Source organism: Bos indicus, chromosome 9 (assembly GCF_029378745.1).
Source record: "Bos indicus isolate NIAB-ARS_2022 breed Sahiwal x Tharparkar chromosome 9, NIAB-ARS_B.indTharparkar_mat_pri_1.0, whole genome shotgun sequence".
Taxonomy (NCBI): domain Eukaryota; kingdom Metazoa; phylum Chordata; class Mammalia; order Artiodactyla; family Bovidae; genus Bos; species Bos indicus.
This window is the reverse complement of record NC_091768.1, coordinates 68,767,850-68,780,251: the sequence shown is the minus strand read 5'-3', so window position 1 is coordinate 68,780,251 and position 12,402 is coordinate 68,767,850. Positions and strand designations below refer to the sequence as shown.

The 12,402-nt window shown below is 37.8% G+C and overlaps 1 protein-coding gene across 2 annotated transcripts in view; it reads right to left on the bottom strand.

Moving 5' to 3' along the window:
• Window positions 1-8,934: 8,934 nt before the first annotated feature.
• Window positions 8,935-12,402, bottom strand: part of TMEM200A (transmembrane protein 200A) — an 86,355-nt gene continuing 82,887 nt past the window's right edge. For both annotated transcript variants that reach the window (XM_070796152.1, XM_019967424.2), the window contains exon 2: window positions 8,935-11,925. In XM_070796152.1, coding sequence (XP_070652253.1) covers window positions 10,434-11,909 — 1,476 coding nt within the window. In that variant the 5' untranslated portion in view covers window positions 11,910-11,925 and the 3' untranslated portion in view covers window positions 8,935-10,433. The remainder of the gene's footprint in view (window positions 11,926-12,402) is intronic.

Below are 12,402 nucleotides of genomic sequence, written 5' to 3'. Positions count from 1 at the left end.
TTTTCCCATATATAAATAATTCAATGACATACCTGAATTGACAATAACTTCTATTCTGACCAAGAGTCAACTCTTGGTAGACTGTGGCAACAAGAGTGAAAGAACAAAAATAACAAACATAAAATACATATTTTGAGATAGCCCCATTTTCTCAGATGTTCTCTCTTTGCTTCTACTATGAACCCATGGCAGTGCTACTACTCTGTTGCAGAATGGTCAGTATTCATTGTTACCTCCCCTTTAACCTGTAGTCCAAAGAGGACATAACCATAACATTATGTTAGCGAAAGTAAATAATAAAATACACAGAGAACATAACCATAACATTATGTTAGCGAAAGTAAATAATAAAATACACAGATATATTTTAAAAGTTGAAAGAGAAGAATGTGAATAATCCACAGATTAAACACTAAATAAATATTTGAGGGTAGGCTATGCTTGTTGATGGCATCACTGACTCAATGGACATGAGTTTGAGCAAGCTCTGGGAGTTGGTGACGGACAGGGAAGCTGGCATGCTGCAGTCCACGGGGTTGCAAAGAGTCAGACACGACTGAGCAACTGAATGACTGACTGAGGCTGTGCTTGTAGGACTAGGCCCTTTTGGTATAATTTTATAAACACATAATAATTTTGTGTCAGAATTTCTTAGTGCATATCATTGCCAGACCTCTAGAGTAAGAAAAAAATGGTTTATATGAAATTTATTTTGGAAGCTGCTGCATATTTTGTTAGCCAATATAAAATACAAGGTAGTATTCACATGCCAAAGTGAATATATTTCACTTAGATTAGTTCATAATTTTTTCCCTGTCAAATAATAATGAGCATGGTACGCTGTACAGGACAATTATTTATAGCCTATATTGAATATGATCCAGTTTCTAAATGTTCTCCATATTTTTTGCTCATATATATTTTATTTGACCCTCTTAGTGCCCTGAAACAGTAAGAAACTATAATAGTGAACTCATAAAATGTAAGAGCCTTTGAAAGGTATTTCCCTAACTCTTCAGCTAACTGGCTGGAAAGTCAATATGCCGTCTCAAGATATTAACATTATAACTGATAACAGAAGGTAACACATTGGGAGTTCGGAAATGCTTTAAGGAAAAATATATACTTAACGAACACAGAAAATACCTAAGTGCAGAAAAAAGTGATTTTGTTTTTAGAATAATAATTTCTGAACATCTTCTAGTTATTGATGACTCATTAGTTGACAACCTCAAATTAATGATTAATTCGCAAACCCTGAGGGTGACTGATTCAAATGAGCTGTATAACAAACACTATTAATGTGTACTAAAATGTATTTAAAATCAACTAAGAATATTTCCTCACTACTTCAGTGATTAAAAATTATAAGCTTTCTTTTATTCCAAAATAAAGTATAAATGGAATGCCTTTTGCTGGGCATGGGTTTTTAATAAGCAGAAAAAACATATGGCATTTTCTCCTCTCCCCCAAGTCCCATACTTCTTCCTGCCCTCCTCCTTATCTTCCTGTCTTTCCTCTAGTACATGTGGTTTATTGAATATGGATGCAAATGACTCATTTTAGTTCCATAGATCTTGTTCAAAGATAAAATAATGGCTCAGAAGAGCTTAATGGCATAATTTTCATGGCAGAGTTACAAAGTTAATAAATCAAACACAAGAAGTCAAACTATAAAATAGGTATTGAAAATTCTCATTCCAAACACTGTGCTTTCTCTAATGTTAGTCTCTAGTATATCACCACACCCCCAACAACCCCTCCACACACTTCTAAGATGTAATGAAAATTTCAAACTATAGATTCTGGCTGAAATTTTAACCAGTTCTAATAAACCCAAAATCTATTCATCAGATTTTGAATGTATGTTTTTAAAAAAATCTTTAATTGGAGGATAATCACTTTAGTTTTGTGTTGGTTTCTGTCATACAAAAATGTGAATCAACCATAAGTATATATATATATTCCCTCCCTCTTGAGCCTCTTTTCCACCCACCATCCCACCCCTTTAGGTCATTACAAAGCACCAGGCTGAGCTCCCTGTGTTATACAGCAACTTCCGCTAGCTGTCTATTTTACACCTGGTAATGTGTAAAGCTACCCTCTCAATCCATCCCACTCTCTCCTTCTCCACCTGTGTCTACAAGTCCTTTCTCTACATCTGCATCTCTATTCGTGCCCTGCACACAGGTTATCAGTACCATTTTTCTAGATTCCATATATGTGCATTAATACATGATATTTGCTTTTTCTCTTTCTGACTTACTTTCCTCTGTAAGACAGACTCTAGGTTTGCCTCTCTCTCTCTCTCTCTCTCTCTCTCTCTCTCTCTCTCTCTCTCTCTGTGTTAGTTACTCAATTGTGTCTGACTCTTTGTAACCCCATGGACTGTAGCTCCCCAGGCTCCTCTGTCCATGGAATTCTCTAGGCAAGACTACTAAAATGGGTTGCCATTCCATTCTCCAGGGGACCTTCCCATCCCAGGGATTGAACCTGGGTCTCCTGCATTACAGGCAGATTCTTTACCAACTGAACCACCAGGGAAGCCTTATATATGTTCATTAATATACTCATCAATATATGATATTTGGATTTCTCTTTCTGACTTCATTCCATGTAACAAGCTCTAGGTTTGCCTACCTCAGTTCAACTAATTTTTTTAAAAAGCTGGATTTGATTTTAATTGACATTGATACTGGGAATCAGTAGTCCTGGATTCAAGTCTTGATGCTGCCATGAACTTGTGTGTTCCACTGTGCATTAACTCTTATGTTCTTATTGCTTCTTGATTTTAGATTTGTATGTTTCTATTAGCAAGTATTTTATCTTTTGTACCACAAATACTGGGACCTTGTCTAGATTGTAAACCATTACACTGCTAACAAAATCTCTACATCTAATTTCTAGAGAATACATGTTCCTGGAGAGTATATAGTGAAGTGAAATTCACTCAGTCGTGTCTGATTCTTTGAGACCCCAAGGACTATAGAGTCCATGAAATTCTCTAAGCCAGAATACTGGAGTGGGTAGCCTTTCCCTTCTCCAGGGGATCTTCCCAACCCAGGGATCGAATCAAGGTCTCCTGCTTTGCAGGCAGATTCTTTACCGGCTGAGCCACAAGGGAAGCCCAAGAATACTGGAGTGGGTAGCCTATCCCCTCTTCAGTGGATCTTCCTGACCCAGGAATTGAACCGGGGTCTCCTGCATTGCAAACAGATTCTTTACCAACTGAGCTATCAGGGGAGCCCTTGGAGAATCAATATTACTTGGTAATGAGAAGGAAATAGAAAATTAATACAAAATCTCAAACTACTAAGTAGTGAATTAATAGGGGAAGAGACAAAAATAAAAGTAATTTTCTCAAGCATTTGTGGTACAAAACAATTGCTGAGTCAACCAGTAGTAGAGGGAAGCAAAAAAAGAGAATAAATGAATTTTAAGATTATGGAAAAAGCCAACCTGCGGTGAGAATGACAAGATACTATGTACAGAGGTTTCCTATATCTTCTTTATGGCTTATTTTCTCTTTTCTTATACTATCTTACACACACACACACACACACACACATATATATATATATGTATATATGCATACATATATTTTACATACAGGTTTACTATATTTGTGTTTCAAGAATATGAATTGACCTATTAACACATGAAGGTTGAGTGATCAAATTCTGTCATGTTAATGAGCCCTATTCTTGGGGCAGGTTTGACTTTTATTACTAAAAAAAAAAAAAAAGTTTTAATTGAAATACAGTTCATTGAAAAAGCTGGCTTAAGACTCAACATTTAGAAAATTAAGATCATGGCATCCAGCCCCATCACTTCAGGGCAAATAGATGGGGGAAATGGAAACAGTGAGAGACTTTATTTTTGGGGGCTCCAAAATTACTTCAGATGGTGACTACAGCCATGAAATTAAAAGACACTTGCTCCCTGGAAGAAAAGCTATGACCAACCTAGACAGCATATTCAAAAGCAGAGACATTACTTTACCAACAAAGGTCCATCTAGTCAAAGCTATGGTTTTTCCCATAGTCATGTATGTATTTGAGAGTTGGACTATAAAGAAAGCTGAGCGCCAAAGAATTGATGCTTTTGAACTGTGGTGTTGAAGACTCTTGAGAGTCTCTTGGACTGCAAGGAGATCCAACCAGTCCATCTAAAGGAAATCAGTCCTGGGTATTCATTGGAAGGACTGATATTGAAGCTGAAACTCCAATACTTTGGCCATTTGATGTGAAGAACTGACTCATTGGAAAAGACCCTGATGCTGGGAAATACTGAAGGCAGGAGGAGAAGGGGACGACAGAGGATGAGATGGTTGGAGGGCATCACTGACTCAATGGACATGAGTTTGAACAAGCTCCGGGAGTTGGTGATAGACAGGGAATCCCAGCGTGCTGCAATCCATGGGGTCTCAAAGAGTCGGACATGACTGAGTGAACCGAACTGAACAGTTCATTTACAATATTGTGTTAGTTTCAGGTATACAGCAAAGTGACTCAAATATATGTATGTGTGCGTATATATATATATTTCAGATTCTTTTCCATTATAGGTTATTATAAGATACTGAAGATACTTCCCAGTGTTATACAGTACGTCCTTGTTCTTTATTTTATATATAGTAGTGTGTATCTTTTAATCCTAAACTCCTAGTCTATCCCCTCTTTATCTTTGGTAACCATAAGTTTGCTTTCTATGTCTGTGAGTCTGTTTCTCTTTTGTAAATAAATTCATTTAATAGATTTCACAAATAATTGATAACATATAACATTTGTCTTTCTCTGTTTGACTTCCTTCATTTAGTACGATATTCTCCAGATTCATCCATGTTGCTGTAAATGGCAATATTTCATTCTTTGATTTTTAAATTATTATATCAAGATGACATCAACTATTTTTAAAAAGGCACTTCAAATAAGTGGGCCTTTACGCCTGTGCCATCATCCTGGGAGAAAGAGCATATACAGAGAAACCAATTGAATTATTTCAGTTTGAATTCAGATCACAAAGGATTAAAACCATCAAATGGGGATCTAATATCAAGTTTATGTGCCTTATAATTGATACAATGTCTTAAACAGAATTACATGTAAGGTGGGTGAAGGGGAACAGGGCAATTCATTGAAAGTATGAGATAGAGTAATCTATGTATGGCTTTTAGAGAACTAGTGATTAAGACCTTTGAACAAGCTAAATACCGTAAAAGTTGAATATATTCCACTGGACAGGTCAATGTTTTAATATTTAAAACACTAAAAAATTTTGGCAAACTGGTGGATCTTTTTAAGAATCTATTCTACTTTTTTTTAGTTTTTCATGGTGTGTTCCCATAAGGATTAAAAAAGATTATATTTGTACTGCTAAAACAAGTAGCTAAAAACTCATCTTCATCTAGCAAATTGTTAAGTTCTGGCATAATATCCATTCTGAAACAAAGTTTCAGTAAAATGTTTTTCTTTTTACTGATTTCTACTGACTACCAACCAGTCCATTCTAAAGGAGATCAGCCCCGGGATTTCCTCGGAAGGAATGATGCTAAAGCTGAAACTCCAGTACTTTGGCCACCTCATGCGAAGAGTTGACTCATTGGAAAAGACCCTAATGCTGGGAGGGATTCGGGGCAGGAGGAGAAGGGGACGACAGAGGATGAGATGGCTGGATGGCATCACTGACTCGATGGACGTGAGTCTAGGTGAACTCCGGGAGTTGGTGATGGACAGGGAGGCCTGGCGTGCTGCGATTCATGGGGTCGCAAAGAGTCGGACACGACTGAGCGACTGATCTGATCTGATCTGACCACTGTTTTTTCTAAAATTATGTAGATAGAAACACTAATTTGAGCCTGAAAGGTTTTATAATTGATGGTTGCTCCTAAGTAACTATTGTGTTTTTTGTTATGTATCAAAATCAGTAATTCCTGCTTCAAAAAAGCTCTACTACTTTAGTTTAAATGATTACACTTACCTTATCAGTGTTGACATAAACCTAAAATTGATCATACATTGATCACATATGCCACATACGCTTAGGGCCATCTGCCATCACCTGGTATGAGTCTGCTTATGACCCTGCTTATGAGTTTGCTGGAAGAAGGAAATTGCAGTGCACTCCAGTATCCTTGCCTGGGAAATCCTATGGACAGGGGACACTGGCAGGTTAGTCTATAAGGTTGCAAAGAATCAGATAGAACTTACACATACACATATACATCTGGTAATTAGCCGCCGCTGCTACTGCTGCTAAGTCACTTCAGTCGTGTCCCACTCTGTGCAACCCCATAGACAGCAGCCCACCAGGCTCCCCCGTCCCTGGGATTCTCCAGGCAAGAGCACTGGAGTGGGTTACCATTTCCTTCTCCAGTGTATGAAAGTGAAAGGTGAAACTAGTCCACACAAAATCAGTGGGTTAAAAGAACATGTATGTACTCTCTTACAATTCATGAGGCCAGAAGTCCAAAATAATTTTCACTGAGCTAAAGTCAAGGCCAACCAGCAGGGCTGATTCCTAGAGAGGCGCTGAGGGCAGAATCCATTTCCTTGCATTTAGCAGCTTCTAGAGTTTTTCTCCTTGCATTTTTTGGCTGGTGGCTCCTCTCTCCATCTTTAAAGCCCAATCTTAGCATCTTCTGTTCTCTGGCTGCTTTGGTCATCTCAGCTTCTCCTCTGCCTCCTCCTTACAAAGACTTTTTCATAACACTGGTCGCACCTGAGTAATCCAGGATAACTTCCCTTGCTTTAAGATCCTTAATTTAGAGTTGTAAGTCCATTTTGCTATATGGGACATGGACATGTTTAAAGGCCTTTTATTCACCCTACCACAGGGGCATAGGGTGGGGGCAGCATGAAGGTTGAAAAGCTCTTAGGTGATACTTTCAGGCAGTAATAGTTTATTTATGTTGAATGTTCACTATGGGCCCATTCAAGCACCATCCTGGATTCTCTCTGAGCATTGAACCATTTAATATATAACAATGGATCTTTATCCCATGGCACCAAAAACCCTGGACGTTTAGAGATAGAAAGTACTTTATAGTTTATGTTCTTACTCATCTCCACTGCCCATTTGAGGAACGAAGTCTTGAAATAAAGGAATTAGTTAAAATTGTATTTATCAAGATGCAGAGATTAAGTGACTTATTCAAGGTACACAGCGGGGGTAACAATGCCATCGGGAGCATACTGTGTTCTTGTCATCTACTCCAGGCTAAGAACACTCAGCTTTCCTGCTTCTTAAGGGCACACCTCAGTTGATGGGCACACCCCCCAAATTCATATGTTCCGTCCTAACACCCTGTACATCAGAATGTAACCGTATTTGGAGACAGGGCCTTTTAAAATGTAATTAAGGTGAAATAAGGTCTTGAGGGTAGGGCCTGAATCCAACATGACTGGTATGGTCATAAGAAGACAGAGACACACTAGAGACGCACAGTGAAAGGGTGGACTTCTGTAAGCCAAGGAGTCCAGCCAAACACCTTGATCTTAGACCTCAGACTTGTGAGAAAATAAAGTTCTATTTTTTAAGCCACTCAATCTGTGGTATTTTGTATGGCAGCCTGAGCAAACTAATATAACCCAGATAGGCCACAGGCCTTAGAACATTTTTAAGCTGGAGGCAGCTAGTTCATGGTCCAGATTTACTAGAAGAAGACATGGGTTTACTAGAAGAAGACATGGAGTTTATGAGTAATCTGCAGTATTTGTAAAAGACTAAGGGAAATGTTCAAAATATAGTCTAACTAAAATTCCAGTTTCATGGCTTTGGGGTGGAATGACATCAAGTCAATATGGCAACATCAGCTACTTCACATTTATCGAAAGCTTTACTTGGCAATATGCATTTTTGATTAATTTAAAATAAAATTATTTGTTGTTTAATAAATTGATTTGTTTGGAAGTAAAAACTCAGGCTTTTTGATGGAGAGGAGATTGAACGGAAATCACTGCTTGAGCTCCCTATTCCTTTTTTTAAGTCTTCCAAGACCCATGCTGTTTAATCCTCTTCAAATTGCTAGAGCTCTTTCAGGGGCGAGCTGAGCAAATTATATTGCTTTAGTCATTTGTCACATCAGGGGTGTTGTGAGCCATTGTTTTCAAATCTAGGAGTATCACTGACATTTGCTGGATGCTATGTATCTGGTTATTTTCCTGAAAGTCAGAGAAATTTTAAGTGAAAATGATCCTCAGTGTTTTAGTCAGGGTTCTCCAGAGAAACCAAACCAATAGGAGATATTAACAGATATATATTTTTAGATATATATACATATATTTATTATGAAAGATTACCTCTGGAGCCAAGAAGTCCCACTATCTGCCAGCTGCCTGCAAGCTAGAGGCCTAGAAAAGCAGGTGGTAGTTCTAGCCCAACCCAAAGGCCTAAAAACCAAGGAGCCTTTGGTTTAAGCCAATGGTACAAGTCCCAGTCTGAGTTCCCAGGAGCACTGATTTCTTAGGGCAGGAGAGAATGATGCCCCAGCTCAAGTAGAGAGAGGGAATTCATCCTTCCTCTGCCTTTTTGTCCTATTCAGGCCTTCAGTGGATTAGATTATATCCATCTGCATTGGTAAGGGCAATTTACTTGCTCTACTAATTGAAACGGTAGTCTGTTTGCGAGACACCTTAATAGACACACTTAGAAGTCTGAACATCCTTTAGTCTGCTAACTTGACACATAAAATTAAGCATCACATCCAAATAACAAAATATCAAAATAGCTTAATTCAATAGATGGATGGACCTAGCTCATTAATCCAAAAATAAAAAAATTTTTAAATGAAAATAAAGAAGCCACAGTACCCAGTGCAGATGTTAGGGTATCAAGCGCCTTCAGTAGAATGTATCTGAAAGTTTGAAAAGCAGTACTTTAAGCAGAAATGTATTTCATTCAAAAAATAATAGCAAATGTATGAAGAGCACACACTTATATTAAGACTGGAGGTTTATTAAATGCTTTATCATAAAATATTAAGCCCACACTATTACAATACACAGGCTCGATGTTCTAACAAGTAACACTGTGCCTCAATCGAGGGAAGTTCATGATGCCAATACAAGGTGGAATTGTGGGGAATTACAAATACAGAGATATTTTCCTTTTCCTCTTCTACAACTGCAATACTGATGTTCAGAAATGTTTACACACTGAGAAAAACTTGTAAAATTTCCTGAGTGTTCCATTAAACAATTTTTTTAAATTAGGTTACCCTAATGGAAAACATGAAAATTTCCTGGTGGAAAATCTATTTTAATATTTATTATCTTCAATAACTGAGAACCATAATCCTAAATATTTATTATGCCATAAGAAAGTCTTTGGAATTATCATAAGGCTTTCTAGAACAAGATAAATTCCAAGGCAATGTACCAAGGACTAAATTTTATTCAACCACCAACTTAGTGATATGCAAAGATAAAAGAAAAGTCAAGGTTAGCTGATTTTCTTCCAAATAACAGGAACTAAGAAATATTAGGGGAAAACAAGGATGTAGGAATGAGTGGATATTAGATGAGGAGAGAGATGGCTAGGGAAAGGTACTGAGACTAGTTAGCATTTACTAGCATATATTTTCATTCATTAGTCAACATTTTCTTCATATATATATAATTATTTCAAGATAGCACTTCTAAACACTAAATTGGTTCATTCATTTTTCAACTCAGTTGCAAAGAAATTTCAATCCAGAATATCTAAAGTTAAAGCTAAGAGCATTTTGATACTTACCCCTAAGAATATCTGGCATTCTCAGCTGTAGCTCTTGAATACATGGTTTCTTAATAAAATATCACTAAAATAGAACTGATGTTGAAAAAATACAACCTACCTAGAGCTCAGGGTACTAGTCACAACCAACTTTACCAATTCATATCAGTTACTTACACAGAACTAAACAAGTTTAACCAATTCAATTATTTAGTTTGAACAGAAGCCAGATATTTTGCCTTTTAAAAATTTAACCAATCCTAAAGCAATTTTTCAGAAAATGACACCTAAGATTTGCATTGAATTTATACTTCCAGTCCACACTTTGGTACCCTGGCTTTTCTAAATTGGACACTTTGCTCTATGTGTGATCATCAAGATGAAAGAATATGATCATCGATCAAAGAATATGTTCATCAATGAAAAAACTTTAAAGTAAAGAAAAGGAACTTTAATTTGGATGGAAATACTTTGTATTCATATTAATAAAAGAGACCATGCTTTTGGAAAAAAATAAAATCCCACGTAGTATACAGAGTATTGCAATAGTAAATAATCCAAACATATAACCATCTCCATTACACAGTTAAGCAGCCAGGTCTAATATACTACAAACCATTTGATTAAAAAGGCTTGTAACCAAAATTTTAACAAGGAAACACCAGTGAAAATAGGTTTAAAATATATATATCCTTGTAAAATAAGATATGTTTTCCACATTAAAACCTTGTTTCAGAAGTTCCCCGCTTCAAGTTGTTACTCAAAAACTCATCATGTTCAAAACTCAAATTATTGTGAGATCTTGAGATCATAAGAAGCTTCTCCTTATTAGTAAAGTCTTTCTTGATTGCAGCCTGGGGCACAAGCAGCCTCTCCATTGGGTCCTCTTTGTTCTCTAGTTTCACATATCCTTTGCTGTTGCTTCGATCCAACCGAGGCCAGCTTGGATGTTTTCGTTGTTCTGCCTGAACGGTTAATGTGGAATGACCCCGCTCTAAGTCTAAGGATTTTGAGTGTGATGACAGCAAATGCAAGGATGTGTTGGAACCAAACTGTCTTCTAGCAGCCCCAGGAGACAAGAGCTGTCCAGCTCCAGGTCCAAGGGCCACAGAGGACTTGTACTGACTTGACAATGACTCCCCAACGGAATTATTCCTTGGGAGCATCAGACTGACTGGCTGGAAAGGCTGACTGGGATTGGGCAAAGGGACCATAAGGGAGTCCATTGACAAATTCCTTGACCTACTTTTGAGGTTATCAGCATCCTCAGTGATGTTATCTATACTGGGCTCATCAATCACACAATTATTAAGTTTGATCACAGGTAATGTAAAAGCGCTGATGGACGATGACACGATTGACTTGGTTTCACATTTCTTAGGGCCACTGGTTTTATCATCAGTTGTCTTGGAAGGAGGCGGATAGAGGCCACAAACAGAGGCAGAGCTGTCAGAGAGCAAAGGTGGCACAAGATGCCCAAAACTCTTACTTTCATTCACCACAAGCTCATCCTCCTCGACAGAGCTGTCCATCCGAAAACTGCTCCTGAAACCTGAAAAAGAAGCAATGGTATTTGCTGCCAGTCTCGAAGCACAGGAGTTCCCATTCTGCTTTACTTCCGTTTCTCCCATTAAACCAGTGTAGATGCCATTCATGTGTTTTTGCTCCTTGATTCTCAGAGTGTGGATGTCGATGACTGTGGAGTAGATGTCCCTCATGTGTATGATTTTGGTTTCTTTGTCACGGTTCTCGTGAAGAATGGCATTAGCACAAATGAAAATGAAAATGCCAATCCCCATTGTGAAAGGGCCAAGCATTTTCATTTTATCAGAATGCAAATGTTGCTCAAAGAAGCGAACCACTACACCGCCTTGGTTCCGGATGACCTGAGTTTCGTTTGTTGACAATGTCGTCTCAGCATCGATAAAATGTTCTTTTTGAGGCCAATATCCAAGGACTGCCATTGCGATTCCTACAATGGAGATAAGGACTCCTAAAATGAGGAAAAAACCAGATGGGGAATAAAGCCGGATTTTGCCTCGAACAACCACAACATCGGCCCGAGGTCGACGCCTGACTGGTTTCTTCTCCTGGGCAGCAGGCGACGGGCTAAGGTTGACATGATGCTGTGATCGGGCAGAGTCTTGCCTTTTCAAGGCAGCCAGGCCAGTTATCACTCCACCAGTTGCTATCATAGCTTGGTCTTTTATTCTGGAAAGAAGAGAAAACGATGATAAATCTGTGTTCTGAGGTACACTCATCATTTCAGCAAGTGTTTCTATATTTTTGTTGTTGCTGTTTCGTGTAATGCAATGGGGCAGAAGAATGTCTTTTTAATCAACATAATTTGGGTAGAAGTTTTGTTTATCAGCTAATATAAAATTCTAGAGATTTCCTTTTTTGGCTGAATTAGTGTTTCTATTATTAGGGAAATGTGAGCTCAAGGTACATTTTCCTTAAGTAACTTTATCAGTTAAAATTATATTTTATTGCTTAAAATTATAAAACGGTTTCCTGGCCACAAGATACACATATTCTTTTTCTCTCTCTCTTAAACACACACACACACCATCCTTCATTATTGTTTTAAAGAAATGAAAATACCCAAAACACCTAATAGGCCCCAAACAAACCTTAGGTTTACAAATAGAATACATTCCATCAGCTCACAGTTCTAACATTACTCTT